At 37.9% G+C, this 24904-nt stretch overlaps 1 protein-coding gene across 1 annotated transcript; it reads left to right on the forward strand.

Moving 5' to 3' along the window:
- The first annotated feature begins 403 nt into the window (after window positions 1-403).
- LOC132643756 (uncharacterized) lies at window positions 404-1315 on the forward strand. Its single transcript, XM_060360290.1, has one exon. The coding sequence runs from the start codon at window positions 404-406 to the stop codon at window positions 1313-1315; it is 912 nt and encodes a 303-aa protein (XP_060216273.1).
- The last annotated feature ends 23589 nt before the right edge of the window (window positions 1316-24904 follow it).

Consider the following 24904-nt stretch of genomic DNA (forward strand, 5'->3'; position numbering starts at 1 on the left):
CTTTGTGTATCCATTTAGTGTTGATTAATTGCTTCAGTTACTGCAATAAAAGATCAAAAGAAGTTGCTGGATTGTTTCCTGTTTTTTAGCCATTTTCAGTAGTGTTAACTTAGTTGCTGATTTTTAGGAGTTTGTTCAGATTTTTAGGAGTTTGTTGATCATGGAATCATGTGCAAAGTAGTTGCTTAAATCTAGGCCCTAGTTGTTGAATTTTTTCTGTATTTAAACACCATTTCAGTTAAATGAAATGATCATCTTTCCAGCAGCAAATATTTCTTCTATTCTTCTTGCCTTTATTTCTATTTTTAGAGTTGTAGTTAACTTAAAAACTCCAACAAAGTGGTATCAAGAGCTCTTTTCTTGAGGGGCCTGTAATCGAGGGAAATACATCTTTTTTTCTTCTATGGATTCAGAAACTCCTTTCATTGCACTAGCACCACCTGTCTTCGAAGGTGAAGGCTATCAGATCTGGGCAGCAAGAATGGAGGCACATATGGAGGCAAATGACCTCTGGGAAGCTGTTGAGGAGGACTACGAAGTTCCTCCCTTGCCTGCAAACCCCACCATGGCGCAGATAAAGAATCAAAAGGAGAAGAAAACAAGAAAATCAAAGGCTAGAGCGACGTTATTTGCTGCAGTCTCATCTGAAATCTTTGTCAGGATTATGACAATGAAATCAGCATTTGAGGTATGGAATTTCCTAAAGAAGGAATATGAAGGAGATGAACGGATCAAAGGAATGCGTGTTCTCAACCTAATCAGAGAATTTGAACTTCAAAAGATGAAGGATTCAGAGACAATCAGAGAGTATTCTGATAGATTACTCAGCATTGCCAACAATGTAAGATTACTTGGCTCTGAATTTCCTGATTCTAGATTGGTTCAAAAAATTCTCGTAACAGTCCCTGAAAGGTTTGAAGCAACCATTTCCTCGCTGGAAAATTCCAAGGATCTGTCAAAAGTTAGTTTGGCAGAACTATTGAATTCTTTGCAGGCACCAGAACAGAGAAGGCTTATGAGGTCTGAAGGATCTGTCGAGGGTGCACTACCTGCAAAAGTTCAGTCAAACCAGGGAGACAAAGGAACGAAAAAGTGGAACAAGAAGGAAAACTCAGGTTTTAATTCTCCTAGGTTCAATAGGGGAACAAAACATGATTTTCCTCCTTGCAAGAATTGTGGAAAGAAGGGTCATCCACCATTCAAATGTTGGAGAAGACCAGATCAGCAGTGTGAAAAATGTCAGAAGATGGGACATCATCAAAAGATTTGCAAGAACGACACTCAGCAAAATAATGCTGCAGAGGTTGCAAATTAGGAAGATGAGGAGCAACTCTTTGTAGCAACCTGTTTTGCAACTAGCAGCTCAAGTGACAAGTGGCTTATTGATAGTGGTTGCACAAACCACATGACATTTGATCGTGATCTCTTCAAGAAGTTGGATACTTCAGTGATTTCCAAAGTACAAGTTGGCAACGGAGAATATCTTCCTGCTGAAGGCAAAGGTACTGTGGCAATAAAAAGCTCTTCAGGTACAAAACTAATCAAAGATGTGTTTGTTGTACCTAATTTAACTCATAGTCTGTTAAGTGTTGGCCAACTGCTTGAGAATGGTTTCAAGCTTATCTTTGAAATCAATTATTGTCAAATCAAAGATGCGGAAGGTAATAACCTATTCAAAGTAATGATGAAGGGAAAGAGCTTTACATTGGATCCTTTAAAGCATGAGCAAAAAGCTTATTCTGCAATTAAGATCAATGCAGATGTTTGGCACAAAAGGCTTGGACATTTCAACCATGCTGCTCTAATGAACCTACAGAGGAAAGATCTGGTTCGGGGGTTGCCTAACCTTGAAGCTGAAATACCAGATTGCAAAACTTGTCGATTTGGAAATCAAACAAGGCTTCCTTTCAAGAAAGCAACCTGGAGAGCTACCGAGAAACTAAAATTAATCCACACAGATCTGGCTGGTCCTCACAGAACTCCTTCACTCAAAGGGAGTATGTATTACATAGTTTTCATGGATGACTATACGAGAATGTGCTGGATTTTCTTTCTTAGGTTCAAGTCAGAGGTTGCCGCTAACTTTTGGAAATTCAAGCAGTGGATCGAAACTCAAAGTGGTTGTAAGATTCAATCTTTAAGGTCTGACAATGGCAAGGAGTACACATCTGATCAATTCAATGTATTCTGTGAAGAAGCCAGGATTGAACACCAACTCACTGCTCCATATACTCCATAACAAAATGGAGTTAGTGAGAGGAAGAATCGTACCATAATGGAGATGGCTAGATGTTTGTTGTACGAGAAGTGTTTGCCAAAAGAGTACTGGGCAGAAGCTGCACATACCTCAGTCTTTCTACTCAATAGGCTTCCAACAAAAGCATTAGAAGGAAAGAGACCATTTGAAGTCTGGTATGGTTATAAACCTTCTTTAAAAAAATTCAAAGTGTTTGGATGCTTGTACTTTACTTATGTGCCATAGACTAAGAGAGATAAGCTAGATAAAAAGGCGGAAGCTGGAATATTTGTGGGTTACAGCACTGTTTCTAAGGCTTACAAAGTTTTCAACCTCATACAAGGAAAATTCTGATAAGTAAAGATGTGCTTTCATGGAGGATGAGCAATGGAACTGGAAAGAAGCACAACCAGTATTAATTCCATATCAAAGTACACCGCTCCAGCTGGAAGAAGATGAATTGGTGGATGATGTTCTAGTAAGAGGCACAAGATCTCTCTTTGATATTTATCAGAGTTGTAATATGGCAGTTCTTGAGCCGACAACTTTCAAGGAAGCAGAAAAAGATCCAAAATGGAAAGCTGCAATGAAGGAAGAACTCATCATGATTGAGAAGAATCAGACCTGGAAACTCGTGAAAAGGCCCGAAGACAGGAAAGTCATAGGAGTGAAGTGGATTTTCAGAACCAAGCTGAATGCAGATGGCTCTATCAACAAGCACAAAGCCAGGCTTGTTGTAAAAGGGTATGCTCAAATTTTTGGTATTGATTTCTCTGATACATTTGCTCCTGTTGCTAGATTAGAAACCATCAAATTAGTGTTGGCTATAGCTGCACAAAAGGGTTGGAAACTGTTTCAGTTGGACGTTAAATCTGCATTCTTGAATGGCTTTCTTGAGGAGGAGATTTATGTTGAGCAACCTGAAGGATTTGCCGTCAAAGGGCATGAAGATGAAGTGTATCAGCTCAAGAAAGCTTTGTATGAACTAAAGCAGGCGCCCAGAGCTTGGTACAGCAGAATTGATGAGCATTTGTTGCAGCTCAGTTTTAGAAAAAGAATTTGCGAAGCTACTCTCTACATTAAAGGTGATGAAATCAATTTTATTGTTATATCACTCTATGTAGATGACCTGCTGGTTACAGGAAGCAATGATGAACTTGTTAAGAAACTTAAAGAAGATATGCAGCATACTTTCTAGATGACAGACTTGGGAGAAATGGTTTATTTTCTGGGAATGGAAATCAAGCAAGAGCAAAATGAAGTGTTCATCTGTCGAAAGAAGTATGCAAAAGACATTCTGAAAAAGTTCAGAATGGAAAATTGCAAAGAGACAACTACTCCAATGTGTCAAAAGGAGAAGCTGAGCAAGAATGATGAAGCTGATCAAAAAGTGGATGAGACTCTTTACAGAAGTATGGTTGGATGTCTCATGTATCTTACAGCAACTAGACAGGACATTTTATATGTTGTAAGTCTTCTATCTAGATTCACTAGTTGTGCAACTAACACTCATTTTAGAGCAGCTAAAAGGGTGATAAGATATGTTAAGGGAACACTGAATTTTGGAATCAAGTTCTATGCAAATCAGAAGTGAGTGTTGCAGGGGTATTCTGATAGTGACTGGGCTGGTTCTTCTGATGACATGAAGAGCACTTCTGGTTATTGTTTTAATCTTGGTTCAGGGATATTTTCTTGGTGTTCAAAAAAGCAGGAGATTGTTGCACAATCAACGGCTGAACCTGAGTTCATTACAGCAACAGCTGCTGCAAATCAAGCCTTATGGCTTAGAAAAGTGCTGCTTGATCTTAATTTAAAGCAAGAAAAGTGCACAGAGGTGTTTGTGGATAATCAAGCAGCTATTGTTATCTCAAGTAATCATGTTTTTCATGGAAAAACCAAGCATTTCAATATAAAATTATTCTTTCTCAGAGACGCGCAGAAAGAAGGATTTGTTAGGTTAAAGTATTGCAAGACGGATCTTCAACTGGCAGATATGTTTACCAAAGCCTTGCTAAGGAGCAGATTTGAATTTCTCATAGAGAGGCTTGGAATTTGCAGCAACTGAAGCAAGGAGGAGTGTTGATTAATTGCCTCAGTTACTGCAGTAAAAGATCAAAAGAAGTTGCTGGATTGTTTCCTGTTTTTTAGCCATTTTCAGAAGTGTTAACTTAGTTGCTGAATCAGATTTTTAGGAGTTTGTTGATCATGGAATCATGTGCAAAGTAGTTGCTTAAATCTAGGCTCTAGTTGTTGAATTTTTTCTGCATTTAAACACCATTTCAGTCCAATGAAATGATCATCTTTCCAGCAGCAAATATTTCTTCTATTCTTCTTGCCTTTATTTCTGTTTCTAGAGTTGTAGTTTAGCTTAAAAACTCCAACAAGTGGCATGATACGGTAGGGATTCCTTCTTATGACACTGTTGCATAATTGGATATAGAATTTGGGTATAAATTTCATTACTGCTGGGGGGAAATGTAACATATGTTGCCTGAGAGACTTAGTTTTTACGGTTCTTAATGGTTTAGTAAAGCTAGCACTTGATCTTCTTGCCAGAAACGTTGGAATATACTTGTGTTTGACAAATTGATACGAATAATAATGGTATTTCCCTTGCTTGCTGGTTTACTGGGTTGTGCAGATGCGGGTTTGTTTGGAAATGATTTAATTTCTGGTTCCATGCCTTTATATTGCAATATTCCTTCAGTTATGCTTGAGAATTTTCTGGTCAAACTATCAGAGTAGTCAAGATGTATTCTGGTCAGTATTATTGAAAGCATATTTTGATTTTTTTTCCTCAAAACCTATTCTAGATATTCTAAAGAGATTGTTTGAGCCTCCCTGTTCTGGCTTGAACATATCTGCTTTTGGTGATTCATTTAGCTTTGCATGACACATCCTTTCTTGAAAAATATGGCTTTTCCATAGAGGCAAAATACTAGGTGATCTTTTCTCATCTATCCTAACCTTGGTGGACGGCCTTTCCTTTCATGTATGGCAGGAAGTCCCTCCAGCTTGTCGATTAACCAGGCTACCTATTCATGTTCCATAGCTAGCTCGGGTTGAACCACACTCTGGGGAAGCATCTTTTGAGGCAGACAAATTGATCATGTCGAATAATCCTTTCCAGTTCCTGCTACTCCTCTAGAGTTACCCGAATTCGTGTTGATGGGAGTTAGCAGGTACTTTATGAAATTTGTTAAGGTGTGCGCAAACTAACCCAGACACCATGATTATTTCAGTCTCTACTGTCTTTTCTAGTAATTTTCTTGACTGCATTGCACCACCTGTCCCTGCATGCTCTGTATTTTCCATGAGGAAATGCTTCCATTGTTTCTATAATGGTTTCTTCACCAATTGCACTTCCACTAGTATCCCAGATTGATGAGTTTGTTTGAGATGTCCGGATAGTTTGACAGGTTTTAAGATGTTAAACTGCTAAAAAAATTCTGTGTTTTACCATACTTGCATTTGCCTATGTAAAATATCTCTGCCATTATTATCTACTTTGCTTTACTTGATCCCAAAACAAAAAAAAATCTCTACCATTACATCAAGCCTTTATCTCATATGTGAAATCAATGAACTAATAACTGAGTAACTCAATAAACATATGAAAATACTGTAAAGCTGGACATTTAAGTCAAATATAGGACATATAATCGAAATATATAAGTCACAATTGGAAAGCATAAAACATCTATCAACATATCCCAAATATAAATGAAACTGGTTAAGTCTGAAACTAGTCATGAGTTATCTAGACAAAACATAAGTAGTACATAGATGCTTCGGGGCATACCCTGAAATAACTAGCAGAAGATGCTGAGGAGGATACGAGATCTACTCGAAGGTACCTGTCTCTGCACCCAAAAAGATAAGCACATCTGAACGGGTTGAGTACATTATAACAGTACTTAGTAAGTCTCATGAACGACCTACCGAGTGATATGACAAGGTTATAAAACATGAAATGCACAAATAGCATATACAATTCAAACTGAAAACTGAAGGAAACTGATAACTTAGAATTGTGAAATATGAAGGCATTTTTTATTCTTTGATTCTATTAAAGAAACAATTTGAGATAAGCAATTGAATATCTGAATTGATCCTTAAATTTTCGTTGTTCCATATAACTAATGTAGTGCTGTTATAACCTAAAAATAATGTTATACTTAGATCTATCCAGCGTTTAATATTAAATTCATTATATATGCTTGAATACATGTATTGGAGTGCTAATAGTTATACCAAATATACCTAACAATATTGGTGCTGAGATAGTCCTCCTCAGTGGTCCAGGTGGCACATTAATCCTCTTATGATCTTTCAGAAACTGAATAACATAGAAAAAATTAAAATTAATAGTAAAAGGGGGACCAATGAATTAACAATTATTAATAAATTTTACCGTAATCTTTTTTTTTAAGAATTTGTTCGCCTTGAGAAGCTTCCTACATATAGACTTCAAATGTGCATCACGAGCCTTATAATCATCAACATAAAATGAAAACAAACAAAATCGTGGAGTGTGAGTGATAGATAGGGGCGGAGCTACAATATTAGGTACGAGTTCAAACAAATTTAGTAGCTTTTAATTAGATCATCTATTTGTATTAGAAAATTCACTAAAAATGCATCAAATATTTAATTACGAATTCAATAACTAAAATGAGCTATGGGTTTGGTGTCAAGTTCAGAACTCATAACTTCAAATTTTGACTCCGCCTCTGAGATCTCCTTTGGTTTAATGCCACGCCTTAAGGCCAAAGGGAGTTGATGTGGTGTTAAAACCATCGTCTTTTCTGGGTTTGTATCATCGAGACACCCCAAGAACCTACCATATGCACCTCGGAATCCTAAGGCCATTCAAATAGAAATAGAACAAGTACCTGTGACTAAAGGAAATGGAATAAGTACCTATGACTAAAGGAAATGGAACGCCGACAACAGGGTGAGAGAATCTTATAATATGAGGGCTACTGACTGATCAAGTCATTAAACTTAGTCGATCAACATTTCATAAACTTTAATAGATAATTGAATAAAAGGAAACATCTTGCTATCTTACCTTTTTCATGTCATTTGCTTTATTTGCTTTCTCCCTTAACTTAATTTTAGTTTCAGCCATTTTGAGAAGTCTTTGTTCTTCATTCAGTACAACTCCTCTATACTTCCTTTTTGCCTTATCTGGTCATTATTATTGTTAGGCTTAGCCACATTTTTGGTCTGGCCACAAAAGAAGTACCTTATAACAGGGCTTGAAGAACCACTTGCAATATTATTGACCAATTGTCCACCATTTCCTTTATAACATTTTTCTTTATCTACTTGAATTGAAAGATTCAAGTCTGGAAGATTCAAGCTCATGGCTATGGAAGAAAGGTGTAATTAAGTGGTGAATGAACACTTAATTATTATTTACCTGTTCTTCTATGAACTAAAGTGAGAAAAATGAGTCTAGCATTCAAGGCAAGTGTGGGGAATATATTCTTGCAAATGAATGTTTTATGTATTCTCCTATAGTATTTTTTTTGGAACATGTTTTCAATGTGTTCTAAAATATTTCATATATCATCATTGGTTCACATATATCATGACATATTTTATAACCTAAGACAAGTATGTAGAAATTATTATAGGTTTATCATAAATTTAGCAATGGGACAAGTTATAAGTAGCCATCCAGGTGAAAATATTGACAACCGGAAGATCACATAAAATCATTGGACATAGCGTAGCCAAAAAGAACCAAAAGCACTGTAACGAGAACTGAGGTCTATGTTCTTCAACGAATTCATAGATTTTCTATTCCATCATCTATAAAACATTTTTGTGATGCAAAAAGATGTATATGCATGTTATAAGTTATATATATATATATATATATATATATATATATATATATATATATATATATATAATGTATGTATATATATAGAATGTATGTATATACAGAATGTATGAGCACTAAATGTTTATAAATAGTGTATATGTGTATACACAGTGTAAGAGTAGATACACTTTTCATACAATATATATATACACATTATATAGATTTTTATCGATCCCAATCGTAGCCACTGTAATCCTCCACGCCCATTTTTCTGTATAATTTGTGCATAATAAATGAATAATAAATATGTAATCAACATATACTTAGTGTATAATGTATACACACTAATTGTACATGTATTATACAATTATTATACACTAATTACACAATGTATAAATGAAAGAGCACAGAAGAACAGACAAATTTGTCCGGAAAATAGTTATATCACTATTTGGAGTTCCCAAACATGCATTGATTTCTAATTTGTGATCATGTTTTTAAATAGACCCAAACTCTATTCTCCTCCCCCCCCCCCCCCCCCCCCCCTCCAAACCCCAACCACCACCACAAATTAAAATTCGAAAATTTCAGATACGTTCTCTTTGTAAATTTTGCTGGTTAATATGTAGGCTTATATATGATTTTCATGTGATAATAGCTTGAAGCTGTAATGGTATATTTATTTGAGTGTAAGCATCAATTTTCCCAAGAAGATTGAATAACTAGTCTTGAGATATGCAGTTGGTGTAATTGTTATAAGCAGATTTGAGGTAGAATTTAAATGCAATAAAGAACATTACTACCATATTTAAGAATGATTAAATGACCAGATTAATATAAAGAGAAAAGTACTATAAATTATCATATTTTTAGCATATAACTGATGAAATGACAAGATTGAGACGACCAAGCTCTCATTTCCTCAAGAAAAAATGTGATGTCCTAAGTTGCTCGGACTCTGGTGTGAATCTATAGGTCGATCCAAATTTTAGGATTCGGGGGTATGAATACAGGTTGCTACTTTGTTGTCATATTTTTTTCCTTTTATATTGCTTTGTTCTCTCGAGCTGAGGGTCTACAGGAAACAGCCTCCCTACCCCAAAAGGTAGGGGTAAGGATGTAAGGTCTGTGTATATCTTACCCTCCCCAAATCCTACATGTGGGAATACACTCAGTAGGTTGTCGTTGTTGGATACGGGTGTGGGGATTCAGCTAAAAATAATTCAAATATCTAAAAAGAAAGTTATATGTTAAAGTTATGAGACATTATGTGGAAAACTTACAAGCTATTCCAAGGAGAAAATATTGATCAAGAGGAAAATTCTAGAAGGTGATACAAGGAAAAGGACTGACATAGAAATTTTCATATACAAGGTATTCCATTTTCTTCAAATTCACCTTAGATTTTGTTTAGATTACAGAAATCATTGTATTTGTCCCGAATTTCTCCGTCAACTTTGGTCAAAGTACCCAAAATCGCTTGACCATATCCGGTATGGATCCCATACCCACACCCCTGTCGTGTCGACACGGATGCCGCACTGAAAATGAAGAGTCGAACAACTTAGGTGATGTCTCCATGGGAACACATTTTTTCATCACATCTAATGTATTCTCGTGTGAATTTCAGAACTATTCACAAGAAAAATTGTTAGGTTGGTGTTCTATTAATAAAACCTTAACAGTTGATAAGTCTTTACCGAAGTACTAGATTTCCAGCTGTAGGAAGAAATACAAAATGATTATTAATGCTCGTCATATTTTGGCAAAAGTAGAATTTTCAGTGCTCTTTGGAGACTCAGCAATCAGCAATGCTTTTCAAGGCAATAGAGGAAATCACGAGCGGAGTGCATCCAATCGGGAGTACTTATTTTATCAGGTAATTAGCACATCTGCTTTGTAGGTGTCGGAAGCAGCATGTAAGAGCAATGTACAAATGTTGCAAAATAAAATCAAGTAGCTTAGAAGACATTTATTGTTGGAATGACTTAGAAAAGGAAGCAGCAAAGGAGCAAGTATGTCTTAAGATTTTATCATCTCCCCTTGTTCCATCTTCAGTCAGGTCAGAGTGTAGTAGTTTTAAAATGTTTGCCGTTTCTCGTCTGAAGTTATCTAAAAAGTGCAACCGATTCCCTTTGCTTCCATATGTGGTTCAAGCCTTTGAATATGCTGCATCTGATCATCCATGATATGTTCATTCAGATTGTTTTCCATATTTACCGTAAGTGTGTTAACTTTCCTTCCTTTAATTGCCGACGTACCTGTACCACCATCCAAATTAACCGAGTGTATGGGGACATCTATTACAAAGGAGCTCTAAGCCTGCAAACTGTCATCTGCTGTTTCAGACCTTCTATCCTTGTCAAGATATCTGCCTGGAAAATTCATGAATGGTGAAAGTACAAGAGGGGGGGTGAATTGTAAGTCTATTAAAAAATTCTAGTCGACTACTGTCTGGTGCCAGTCGACTGATAGCGAGACAGCCTGCACAAAATTATCAGTCCTTCGATTTGCACAAGTATAAACCACAATAAATAGTAAGGGTGCAGAATATAATATAAGAGCAATAAAATAAATGACACCAGAAATTTTTATACTGGTTCGGAACCAATGTGGTATCCTAATCCAGTCCCCTTGGGTTGCAAGGAGGTTATCTCTTTAAGCTCTTTGTAGTTTGAGTTGAGTACAGCCTTTGTGGTTTTCCTCGTTCACCACCAACGTTTACAAGGTTGGTTTTCACTCGCTCACCAACAACGAACAAGGGTTGGTTTTGACACGCTCACCAACAAAACACAAAGTTGGTTTTTCACTCGCTCACCAACAACGACTCTTTGGTTTTCACTTGCTCACCAAAGAAACGAACAATGACACAACCTCTCAATACAAAGCCTCACCAACTATACTATATCTCTCCTCTCTTTTTTGTTTACACAGTAAGTCACTCAGGATTACAATGCTTATAAAAAGTAGAGCAAAGAACTTGAGAAGGTTGAGACGAAAGTATAAGTGGTTGCGTACTTCAACTATTGTAGTGTCTTCTCTTTTTATACTCGGTCTGTGAATATTTTAGTCGTTGAACAGTCTTTTGATTTTGGAAAAGAATTTTCTTTGTTGTTGACTTCTTCTCCAACGTTCCTTTGAATGCTCCCCTTGATTCGGCTTCCAAATTTGGTATTGATGGAGAAGGAATTCTCATTCCATGTATAATCTGCTCCTGTAGAATAGAAAGATCTTTTTCCTTCTATTTTGTCTTCTTTGAATCAAGGCTTCTAATTGTATTTCCTTCTTAGCAGATCCTCTTCCATAATTGTTGGCACTATCCAAAATTACCTTTTCCTTGCATCTTGGTAGGTAATCTTTCCATACGTACAGCTTTGACAATTATGCTCCTTTATTACAATATCTATCTTTCCTTCATGAGCTTAATACTAGATCACATCTCATGTAGCACTTTTCCTTTTATAAGTCTTTGACCATTCTTGCACTTCCCTTTAATTCCTTGATGATGGATCTTTTAATCAAACTTGCAAATATCTTTGCAGATTACATCGTCCGACCTGATATAATAATCCTCATATATTTTTTTTCTATTTGAGCACCCGAAAATATATTCTCCAGCATCTCGTATTTCCATAATTTTGTAGTGTAAATCCAATACCTTCCTTTCAAAGTTGTATCAAGTGTATTCAAATTTGAGATTCAAATTTGAATATATTTCCCTTCCGTAGAATATCTTTTTTTTCAAGATAGTAATATTCTCCCACTAATTTCTCTGCACTTTTTTTTCTGGCTTGTACAAGTATGAGCTTTTATTTAGGCAACCCAAGAGAATTTCAAGATCCTCTTCATTTACTGTGGATCTTGATTAGAATGTAATCACATTCGTCTTCTTGATTTTGGACTTTAATCAATTAGAATATGGACTCTTTTGTGAACTTGAGACTTCTTGATACTCCATAGATTTTGGATCTTCCTTAAGCAATAAATTGATCTTGATCTTTTTCTTTCGTAGAATATTTTCCTTCCATAGGATCATAGTAAATATTCTTTCCATAATTCTTGCACCTTGATTTGAGTAAGTATTTTTCTTCCATGTCTTCTTTTGCAATTCCATCTCGTAATATGTTATTTTCCATATTTGATTAGATCTTCACGAAATCCTTCTTCATCAAATAAACCTATACCAAAAATAAATTTACCACAAGTAAATGTTCTTTTATTAATAATTATATTGGTTTGTTATCATCAAAATTAATAGGTGAAACCTTGGACCTAACAAATGGCAAGTGGCATTTTACGCGTGAGAACTTCTCTGTTTGGGTAGTTAAAGAGTCACTTCCGGGACCTTTTTTTTGATGCGGTATGCAGATACAAGCTAACAACAACAACAACATACCCAATGTAATCCCACAAGTTGGGTTTGGGGAGGGTAGGATGTACGGAGACCTTATCCCTACCTTTGAGGGCCAGAGAGGCTATTTCCGATAGACTCTCAACTCAAAAGAAAGGTATCCGACTCAAGATTGTAAGAAAATAGACAACAAAATAGCAAGGTACAACACAAATGCAGCAACAAATATAAAATATGCAAATACAAGCTATTTTCTGTAATATGTTCCCTCCGCTCTCCCTTACCATAGAGTGATTAGATTCCCCGGTGCTGGTAGAGCTGATGGACACATTCTCTTCCCTATTTTACTCTATATGCTACTAGTACTACATGTTATGAATGTGACTGCAAGGAATCTATTGTTTTGAGAAACTTCTTAATAAATGTCAAAGATCATGCTAGATCACTTATCATGATTTTGCTACAATGTTGAGAAATATCTCTAGTACCTCATTGTTTCCTATAGATTGTATTGTTCCATTTTTGGTCTGTTGCAAAATGCTTTCCGCTTTCCTAAATGGAAAATATTATTGCTCTTTTTGTTTGCAAAATGCTTTTGGCTTTCCCTTAAATCAAAATCTTGCTTCTTTTTCTGTTTATCACCTTTTTAAAATTACACTATAAAATATTTATATAAGGTTAGCACCTCTGTAGAGCCTCTGTTAATACAACTCTCCTTGATTAAAAACAATGTTATATGGAGATTAGTTTATTTTTCTAGCATCTCGACTTATGAGAAAAGTAACTTCAAACCATATACTTGTGTCCAGTTTCTCTATAACACTACAAGATTTCAACTTTTCTCCATGCATAGGAGAACTAAGTCAGTAGAATTTTGGACAATGGGAGTATGATTCAAAGCCATTTTAGGGGGAGGGGGAGAAATTATGCTCAAGATACCATCGTAAATTATTTCAAATTTCCCCATTGGCTAACACAAAACATTATTGGGATGATCGAGGGACGGACCATTATCCACCGAGTTTGGAACCATGAGCATTGTCCCTCAGGGGATTTCTCGGTTAAAAAAAAACCTTTTATGGGATGTGCCTATCCCAGCATGAGTCCGTTGATGCTAGTAGTGTTGGGAAGAAACAAGCAATAACCAAACTGCACGACGAGCTAATAGCGGAAGAAATACCAAAGTCGAAACTTCCCACACTATTTGAACCTAGAGAAGACAATAAACACTAGCACAAATGGAAATCCAGGCAGCAGCTATACCAACAATAAAATAGCAAAGCAAGCAAAAATAAATCGAATGGAAGAGATACCAAATTTACATGGTAAAACCCCTTCAATGTGAAGAGGAAACATCCACGGGACCTCCGGCCCACAAAACCTCCACTAAAATCAACAAGATTTACAACAATGTTCTCCAAATTGCTACAACAACAAAGCCAAGCAGGAGCAACAATACATAAAAGATAGCATCAAAACTAGTGAAGAAAGGAGAGAAATCACCCCCAAAAATGAGCTACTGTTCATACTCGAAAAATGGAGCTAACGACCACAAAATCCGATCTCCACCGTTGAAATCGAAGAATCGGATGTTTAGAACCCCTAGTTCAAATTTCAACACGATCCAACGGTTAAAGAATCCAAAAACGCAATTTAAAGCGGACTGCTGTAGCAGAAAATTTCTGGACGAAAATCTGCTTTCTCTCTCACGTTTTTCTCTCTATATGGCTGCTATGAATTCACTCTTGTGTTCTCAAAATAAGACCTAAATTGATCCTATATATAGAGGAAATTTTGGGCAAAATTAGCCTGGTCCAAATTGGATTGGGTTTTATCAATCCAATTCCGAAGGGAAAACCCAAAAACCTAATTGGATTGGGTTTTATTAATCCAATTCCACATAGGAAGGGAAAACCCAAAAACCTAACAGGTAGATACACCAGAACTTGTCTTTCAAATATGTGATGTTTGTTTGATTGCAATTTCGTATACCAAAACAAACTAAAGAAGATATGTACCTTGAGTTGTGTAGAGTCGTGGTCATCCTCTAGGCCTCTTAACTAGGTCTCCTACTGGAGTTGTGGAGATCCGTGGTCGTCCTCTAGGCCTCTTAACTGGGTGTCCTACTGGAGTTGTGGGGAGCCATGGTCGTCCTCTAGGCCTCTTAACTGGATGTCCTACTTTTGCTCCATGGCGAGCACTTTGAGGATATAGTTTCTGGCCGGAGACCTTAGCAATGAATTTCAAGTCAAGCAGTAATCAAATAAGGAACCTCAAGTAGTTATGAAATATATCAGGATGTACCAAATCACAAAAGGTTGACATAGAATATTAACTAACGCTGCTGTGTGCTATTATCCATACATTAACATTAGTTTGAAAGTCACAATTTGAGTTCTTGACTGGAAAGAAGATTGTCAATGGGGAAACACCTGTATACTTGTATTTTCTTGTACATGCCAAAAACAGGACAGAGGTGGCATGTCAAATGAGCTCTTAGATAAAAGCCAAAGAAATGTTTGGAAGAATAAGTTTCTTAAAAATAAGAAGTGTTGAATCTGTTGAAAATAAGTAACTGATTCTTGAATTGTGTTCTCAACAAATCAAACTGTGTCTCTACCTCCGTGATGCGACTATTAGTACTTCAGTTTTTTTATACATATTCCATTTCAGTTTATTGGAATGGACGGAAACGCCTCATGAACAGGAAGATTAATTATGCAGTTGTTGTCTTAACTAGAAGATTTCTGATTTTAGTTTCCTACCAGTTATTATTATCTGTTGTTTCCTTTCCTTCGATTATTGTATTATTTCTTATTGCTACTGTTCTCTTCTCCATTAGTTTTAGCATGGCTTTTTCACTACTGTATTTTCTTTCCATACTTGATTTTGATATGCTTTACTTGAGCCGAGGGTCTATTAGAAACAACCTCTTTACCTTAACAAGGTAGGGGTAAGGCTGCATACACACTACCCTCCCTAGACTCCACTTGTGTGATTACGCTGGTAATAGCACATGAGAACTACTGTCTTATTACTGCTGTAACTAATGTTTTACTGGTGCTGTACTACTGTATCTAACGTTTTACTGCTGTTGTACTTCTACTCAGAATTAACGTTAGATTAGGATTAGGATCCTTCAGTTATTTTAGGCATTAGTTTTGTATCAGCTGCTGGTTATCCAGTCTTGTACTTTAGGAGTTAGTTTAGGACAATTGGTTTATTTCGTCTCTGTATCAACTCCATTGGAGTCTCATCAAATAACATATACTTTTCCACTCTACTTCTCTGCATTCATATGGTATCAGCACCACAAATACTCTTCTAACGAGTTACAATTTTTTTTTCTGCGCACAAATGGCTTCTTCCACCCCAGTTGTAAATGCCGATGCCGATGCCGCCCCTGTCGTCAAACACTTAATTCAATTAAACCCATCATCACAGCTGCCCATTAAACTGTCTGGCAACCACAATTTTACCATATGGAAGGCCCAGATTGCCATGCTACTTCATGGCCATGACCTCTACGGTCATCTTGATGGCACTAACTTGTCCCATCCTCAAAAAGTCACCACTAACGGCGTTGAGACTGCCAACCTCGATTACAGGACTGGTTTCGTCAAGATAAACTAATCCAAAATGCTCTTATGGCCTCTATTGATGCCACAATCGCACCCACTGTTGCTTCTGCTGACACCTCCAAAGCTGCGTGGGATCAACTTCACACCTCCTTTGCGAACAAATCGCAGACCCGCATATTCAGCCTTCGTCACCATCTCAGTCGGGTCAGCAAAGACAACAAATCAATTGCTGAATATATGCGAGAGATTCATTCTCTGTCTGATGAACTCGCCACAGCAGGTTCACCCGTCAATAATGAGGAACTTGTGGTCAAAATATTGAGTGGACTCGGTCCAGAGTTCCGTGAGATCTCTGCAGCCATCCGGGCACGAGACTCTCCAATTAGCTACGCGGAACTTTATGATAAGCTTCTTGATCATGAATTGTTCCTCAAACATGAGGACCTCAAGAAGACTACCACCCAGGTCACAGCTGTTGTTGCTCAATGAGTCACCAATCCTCCATCAGCTCCACGCAACAATCGACGCGCACCCCACAACAACAACTGGCCTCCCCAAAACAGGCAGCATAATCAAAGCACCACTTCCCAGTATCCAACTGATAATTACTAGTGGCGTAATTTCCCACATCAACCCTCACAAGTCCAGTGTCAACTCTGCGACAAATTTGGGCATACAGCAAATGTTTGCTGCTCCCAGTCCCACAACCACGTTGAAGCAAAAGCGAATTTTGTTGCACAAACACCACCAAATGACCCCCGGCTTGTCGACTCGGATGCGTCTGACTATATTGCATCGGATACCAACTCCCTCCACAATGTTCAGGACTTCAAAGGGATCGAGGAAGTGGCAATGGGTAATGGTAATGTGATTCCAATTACTCAAACTGGTAGTACTCATTTATATGCATCAAATAATGCCTTCAAACTCTCTACTATTTTATGTGTTCCCGCTATCAAGCGCAAGCTGCTTTCAGTTTCTCAATTTTGCAAAGCCAACCTAACCTCAATAGAATTTTTTCCTTTTAATTTTCTTGTGAAGGATTTGACTACGGGAACACCTCTTCTGTGCGGCCAGAATAAAGCAGGACTCTACGAATGGCCGTCATTGTCTCGCCCAACCATCAACATAGCTGTTACCGGCCCTTCCTTACATCCGTGGCATCGACGATTGGGTCACCCCCATTCTCGAGTTTTATTTTTTGTTCTAAATAATTCCAGTGTTTCTTATTCTTCGAAAGACAAATTACTTATTGTAATTCTTGTTGTTGCAATAAAGCCCACAGATTTCCATTTTATTCGAACACATTGTCTAGCAACTTTCCATTAGAAACACTTTATAGTGATTTGTGGGGGCCCTCTCCAGTGCCCTCAATTGATAAAAAACGATATTATTGTATTTTTGTTGATCAGTATAGCAAATACATCTGGTTATACACAATAAAGGACAGCCCGGTGCACTAAGCTCCCGCTATGCGCGGGGTCCGGGGAAGGGCCAGACCACAAGGGTCTATTGTACGCAGCCTCACCTTGCATTCTGCAAGAGGCTGTTTCCATGGCTCGAACCCGTGACCTCAATGAAAAACGAAAATGAAGTTCAAAATATTTTTCAGAACCTACATCCTGTGCTTGAAAAACATTTTGATAAAAAAAATGCTCACACTTTACACTGATGGAGAAGGCAAATATCAAATACTAGAACCGTGCCTCTGCTCCAATGGCATAAAACACCTTGTCTCTCCACCATACACGCCTCAAAGGGTTGCCATCGCTGAAAGACGCCATCGTCACCTTATTGAGACAGCCAAAACACTACTTCATCAGGCTGCTGTACCATCCAATTTTGGGACGTTTGCCTGCCATCATGCCACATATCTCATAAACCGTTTAACCACTAACACTTAACAACAACTCACCATTTGAAGTTCTTTTTAATGACAAACCGGCTTACGATCGCACATTTGGTTGTTTGTGCTACCCGTGGCTTCGGCCATATGCCCGAAATAAATTAGAACCATATTCCAAACCTTGTGTCTATCTAGGTTGCTCCATCGCCCATCATTCCCATCAGTGTTTTGACCCCACAAGTTCCAAAAATCTTATCTTACGGGATGTAAAATTTTTAGAAGATGTTTTTCCATTTGAAAGTATGTTTTCTTAATTAAAACAGAAATTTTTATCTTTACAGTGGGAAAACATTCTTCCTCAAAATAATTCATATCCACAAGGAAATACACTTGATAAAAGTACCAACCAGTTGCCCTCCACTATTCCGCTAATGCAAGACACACGCCAAGATACATGCTCACTTCGTGTCGCACAGGAGAACTTCCCATGGACAGATTCTTCCACAACTCAGGAACCAGGTAATATTCATACTACTTACTCATCCTCCTCTTCTAATCTGTATGAGCGATCCCCGACAGTTGCTAACCTACAGCCCCACTTCGTATCCCAGAGCCCACCACCTGCCCCTCAACTCGTTCTATCTCCATGAATCGCCGCCCACCAATTACTTACGTCTATTGACGTCGCCCACACTCATCACCCGTATTGCCACCCTCATCCCTCAATGTTAAAGGAGATGCAAGCACTCGCACTCTCAATTTGCCTCATCCAACTGAACCTGTTGTTAACATTCCACACATAGAGCCACCCAGTGTGGTAACGAGGTCGTAAAACAACATCTTCAACAAACAAAAAATCGTTAACTACACTGCCCAACTCAACCAGCCTGCACCCTCTATACCTGTAACTCACAAGCAAGCACAAAAATTTTCATATTGGAGAGACGCTATGAAGGCTAAATTTGATGCATTGATGAAGAACCAGACTTGGGATTTGGTTCCACCAGACATACCAGAAATGTTGTACCTTGTAAGTGGTTTTTTTGTAGTAAAATTAAGTCTGATAGCTCCATTGATAGGTACAAAGCACGTTTAGTTGTAAAAGGCTTCACTCAAAGGCCTGGGGTTGATTTTCACAAAACATTTAGCCTGGTGGTTAAACCCACCACAATTCGTACAGTACTCACGCTTACTGTACAGAAACATTGGCCGCTTCATCAGATAGGGGGAAATTCATGAAGACGTGTATATGTCCCAACCTCCTTGCTATGAAAATCCAGATCATCCCAACTATGTCTGCCATCTCAAAAAAGCAATTTATGGACTCCGGCAAGCTCCTAAGGCCTGGTGTGATGCACTCACTGATTCTTTGATTCAAATGGGGTTCCAGATGTCTGAGTGTGATAATTCTCTTTTTGTTCTGCATAACATGGGGGTTACTATTTACATTCTGATTTATGTGGATGACCTCATAATCACGGGCAGTGATGAAACACTCATTCAACGTGTCATTGCCTCTCTTTCAAAAAGATTTTCTCTTAAGTATCTTGGTCTATTATGCTATTTCTTGGGCATTGAAGTACACAGGGATGTTGATGGGTTGTTTCTCAGTCAATCCAAGTATATACAGGAGGTGTTACATGATACTCAGATGCAAGACTGCAGAGGTATTCAGTCGCCTATGAGCACATCCGAGCAACTGTTGGTTGATGATGGGGCACGTAAAACTGATGGAAAACAGTACAGGAGTGTTCTTGGTAAGCGTCAGTACCTTTTGTTTACCCGACCTGACATCACATATTCGGTAAACAAGCTTGCTCAGTTCAACAACTCTCCTTCTGTACTTCACTGGAAGGCAGTTAAACATCGTATCCTTCGATACCTTAAAGAAACATCCCAGTATGGTATACATATTTCTCCACAGCAATCAACGGCTCTCTGTGCCTATGCTGATGCTGATTGGGCAGGTGACATCAATGATCGCCGCTCGATCTCTGGGTACATCGTTTGTCTAGGCGGGACGCGTATCTCCTGGTGTTCTCATAAGCAACCTACTGTCTCCCGCTCCTCCATTGAGGCTGAGTATCGTGCCGTTGCTGCCTTGTCTGAAACAAATTGGATCACTCACTTGCTCAAAGATCTTCATGTGTCCCTCTCTGCTGCTCCAATAATACTTTGTGATAACCTTGGGGTCACATACATTGCTGAGAATCCAGTACATCATACCAAAATGAAGCACCTTGAGGTTGATCTTAACTTTGTTCGTAATCAAGTCCGCAGTGGATTGGTCCAAGTATCGCACGTCCACTCTGATGATCAACTTGCAGATCCGCTCACCAAACCACTGTCCAAGCCATCTTTCCAGCGAATGCTTCCCAAGTTAGGCGCTGTCTCTTCACACCTAACTTGAAAGGGGCATAATAGCACATGAGAATTACTGTCTTAATACTGCTGTAACTAATGTTTTACTGATGCTGTACTGTTGTTACTAATGTTTTACTGCTACTGTACTTCTACTCAGAATTAACGTTAGATTAGGATTAGGATCCTTCAGTTATTTTAGGCATTAGTTTTGTATCAGCTACTGGTTATCCAGTCCTGTACTTTAGGAGTTAGTTTAGGACAATTGGTTTATTTCATCTGTGTATCAACTCCATTGGAGTCTCATCAAATAACATATACTTTTTCCACTCTACTTCTCTGCATTCATAGTTGGGTATGTTCTTGTTGTTGTTGTTAGGATTTTAGGTGCTGATCTTCCAGATGGAAATTCTCAGTTGTGCTGTTTCAAGTGTCAATATGTCTATACTTGAAGACTTACAAATATAGCCTCTTAATTACATCTTTTTGGTGGATGGATAATTTACCCAAGAGATTAAGAGGAGATCAGGATAGAAGAAGACGTGTTGTGTTTACAACAGATGCAAAGGACGGATGTCACGACCCAACCCCGTAGGCCGTGACTAGTGTCCAAGCTGGGCACCCGAACACACTCATCCAATCTGAATCACATACAGATAACGTATACGGGCACAAATATCACACGCTGCCTCATATTATATCAAACTGTCTCAGACACATTTGAAACGCAACCAAATATGTACATATATATCAAAAAGCCGACAAGGCTATCAAATGGCACAACGGCCCAAAACATATACAAATGCATGCCGACAAGGCTGCCATGGCAAATGGGATCATACAAACACACCTGTACAGAAGTAGGCACAACCCACATATATGTCTACAAACCTCTAAACAGACCAACCGAATCATATGGTGGGACAGGGCCCCGCCGTACCCCTGAACAAATATATACATATGCAAAGAACGAATATATACCAAAATATAGGCTCCGGAATAAGAGGAGCACTCCAAACAGCAGGAGAGGGTGTCCTAAACTGGTGGATCACCAAACTGTGCGTCTGTACCTGCGGGCATGAAACGCAGCCCCCGAAGGAAGGGGGGTCAGTACGAAATATGTACTGAGTATGCAAAGCAGAAGATACAGAAAACAAATCTGAGACATAAACGAAATAGAAGTACAGAAAATAAGTGCAAGCCCAAAATATCAAAATGTTTACTTTCAAAATATAAGTCATGCATAGGGTACAGAAGAATATGGTCGCCCGCCCGTCGATGGCGCCATAACACAGCATAACACCAGAAGGTTTCAAATCTCCGTATCCCCATCACATATCACAACACAGCATAACGCCATACCCAGCATAACACCAAATATAAGCGGAAACATAGCATAACACCGGAGTATATCAAAGTGCGCACGACAACAGAACTGGCCCGGGATCCGGCGAAAGGTATAACAGAACGCACGAGCAGAGTCGTGAGTAACCATATGCATAAAATCATTATCATGGACTCAATTATAAGTAAAATGACCATACTTAAGAATCGAAATAATAGTCATACAAACTCCTACGAAAATATCGAAGCAATCCGAGCCTTTATGTAGAAGGTACGAGGTCCTTAGTTACGGAATTCTTTTAAAACCAAACTTTTTGTGTAACATTTGGAAATCAATCATTTCGGAGACATAAGGGTTCATATTTCATCTCATCAAACATACGGATGCCAAGGAATATATATAAGCATCATAACGTGCTCGGATTGCGAATTTAGAATTTCCTCGAGGCTCGTGACATAGCCTATTTATAACTAAGACATGCCAAAAGAAGGAAGGTGTGAGCTTTACATACCTCGTACGCACTCCAAGTTAGTCCAACTAAAGCTAATCCCAATCTACGCCTCGGGCTCCCCAAGGTCTACAAATACGTCAACGAATATCAAATATTAGACATAGGCACTTAGGCGATTTATTCCAAACTAACACTCAAATTCTACGGAAATTTGGGCAGCATTTCCCTTGTAATTAGGCCAACCCCGAGAATTTAACTCGGCCAAATCAATAATCACAACAACAATAACCAACCTAACAACTCCAATGACCAATCCGAAAGGCAATATAACATTAATGACTCTCTTTTACGACATTCAACAACATTCATAATATTCAATTCGACGGCTTATGTTCAAGCCACATTACCGCTCATACATTCAAATACCAACCCGAACCCATACCAACAATATTCAAGGACATTTCAAACAAGTTACACAATATTTCTAACAATCCAACAATTTCTCCAATTTACCCGAAAACAACCCTCAAACCCGAGAACTCCACTACAACACACTCCTCATTTTCAAATCATGATTTGTATCAACAATCCACACTATAACGATATCATTCTCATAAATATACAAAGTACATCAAACACACAATAACCCTCAAACCAGCCCCTACAATTACAACATCCATCTTGAGTCATTAAACGCTCATTTCCAAACTAGAATTCATGACGACAACTACTAAAACACTAAGCGATATTAATTCATCCTTTGCCACACATTAGAGGCTATATACGGCCACACACCCACATACACATTTAGATGGTTCTCATTTATTTCTTCACCCTACAACAATCAAACATGCTACATAGAATTAATTCATCCACCCAATTACCACACCTATTTACACGCCCACACATACCATACACGGCTCACCTCCAACTTACAATATTTCATAAATTTCATCCATATTAACATACTATAATATGCATAAAATATTCACAACACATAAAACAAGATCAAAACTTACCTTTCTTCTTCAACTCCACAAATAGGCTAGGGTTTGCAATTGACACAACGGATAGTTGGATGACCCAAACAACACTCCCACGCTACTTAGGGACCTCAAAATAGTGGATTTACACCAAAGAAATAATTTTGGAAGGGATGAAATGGGACTTGGTTTTCTTGATTTCTTGGCCGAGAGAGGGGTTGAAGTGGTTCTTCAACTTCCTTGATTTTTTTCTAAGTGTTGAATGAGGAAAAGATGACTTAGACTTCATCTTTTAAGTTCCCACAAGAATTCTCCATGTGTCCTTGGCCCACACATGTGTTGGACCATTTAAAATTGGCCACAACATGTGTGGGACCAATTTCAAAGCCACACGGCTACAAGGCCCCTTGGTGCAAGATTTTTAATTCCAATTATTTAATTCTTGGTCCCATTTTTTTCCTAAGTGTTCCATGTCAACAATTTCATGTACAACTTGTGTCTTAAGTAAAATCAAAAGTCAAAAGTCCCGACTTCAAATCCCGGAATCGTCTTGGCCCTAACTTATCATAGTTAATCCGGGTTGTCCCAAAGTATAAAAATACGGGACATAACAACGGAAACATAGGTTCATTTACATGAAGAAAAAAGAAAAAGGAAATAAAGTGGAACCAGCATATACATGGAGGAGTTACGGATAAATAGTTGGATTTTTCCTTATGATTGTAGTCCTTGTTGACATATTGGTTAGGTTACTAAAATTAGAATAGCAGGTCCAGGTACTTCGATTTGTTCGCATTCACTCTGAACTTTGAATACTTTAGGATTCCTTTTTAGCACTAATTTCAAGTCTCTTTGTTAGCACTATTTTCGACTATGGGGATTATCTGATTATTATTGTCTTTTATCAGGTCGAAAAAGCATGGTTATCATGACTCATCAAGATACTTGCAATCATACAAAGGGTTGTAATTGTTACACTCCATAATAATTTGTGCTACTTGTACTAAAACAAGAAAGAATGAGTTAAGAAGGTTCAAGGAAAGTTAATCGAGTTAGTAAGAATATCGTTATATATATGGTTGTCTTAAGTATCTCAAGGTGACATGGTAACCTAAAGGATTTGAAATCGCGTTATGAGTATGTATATGAGGTGATGTGAGTGACCTTTTAAAGTATTTGAGATTATTAGTAATGATATAGAAGATGGACAAAAGATAGGAATATACTTTTGCGATTGGAGTTTCGTTGAAGCTTTGTGAGTTCTCTAGTTATGTTTAAGGTTATTGTGATTCTCCGGACCCTTCGAGATGTGTATATGGATTTTTATTGATGTATATAAGTGTGTATATGTATGTATACGAGGTTACATGAGGTTGGAAGAGGATAAGAAGTTAAACGAAATGAATCGGAACAATTTCAGTAAAATCTCGGACCCGAATTTTAGCCTATATTGTAGGAGGCATATCTCCTAGTATATGAGGAGTTTTAAGATGTTTCAAAAGCCTAAAATGAATTTCATCGAGTCTAGTTTTCAATACAACAAACCGTTCGTCAAAATGATATCGGGATAAGGATATATGGACAATGCAAGTCGGGATGAGTATTAAGACTTAAATGTTCACAAAGTTTTCACTAGTGGTCGTGTGGGCCCCACAAACACATGACAAAATTAGATTTTTGCCCATGCTTAGTTGGGGGAACGTGTAAGGCCTTCTTGGGCAGCAAAAAGGGATTAAATTAACAATGGTTAAATTATTAAGTGGGATTGGGAACAAAAATCAGTCCCTTATTCTAAGTCATGTTTGGTCGTGCATTATAGTGAAATGGTCAAAGATTCTTGACCCAAAAATTTAAGTGGACACATGTCCAACTTGTGGACTGCATATATAAGGAAAAAAAATGTTGATTCAT

The sequence above is a fragment of the Lycium barbarum genome, chromosome 6, assembly GCF_019175385.1.
Source record: "Lycium barbarum isolate Lr01 chromosome 6, ASM1917538v2, whole genome shotgun sequence".
In the NCBI taxonomy this organism is placed as follows: Eukaryota; Viridiplantae; Streptophyta; class Magnoliopsida; order Solanales; family Solanaceae; genus Lycium; species Lycium barbarum.

What these genes read in the sequence shown, in the direction of transcription:
- LOC132643756 (XM_060360290.1), top strand. Translation starts at nt 404, where the DNA reads ATGGATTCAGAAACTCCTTTCATTGCACTAGCACCACCTGTCTTCGAA.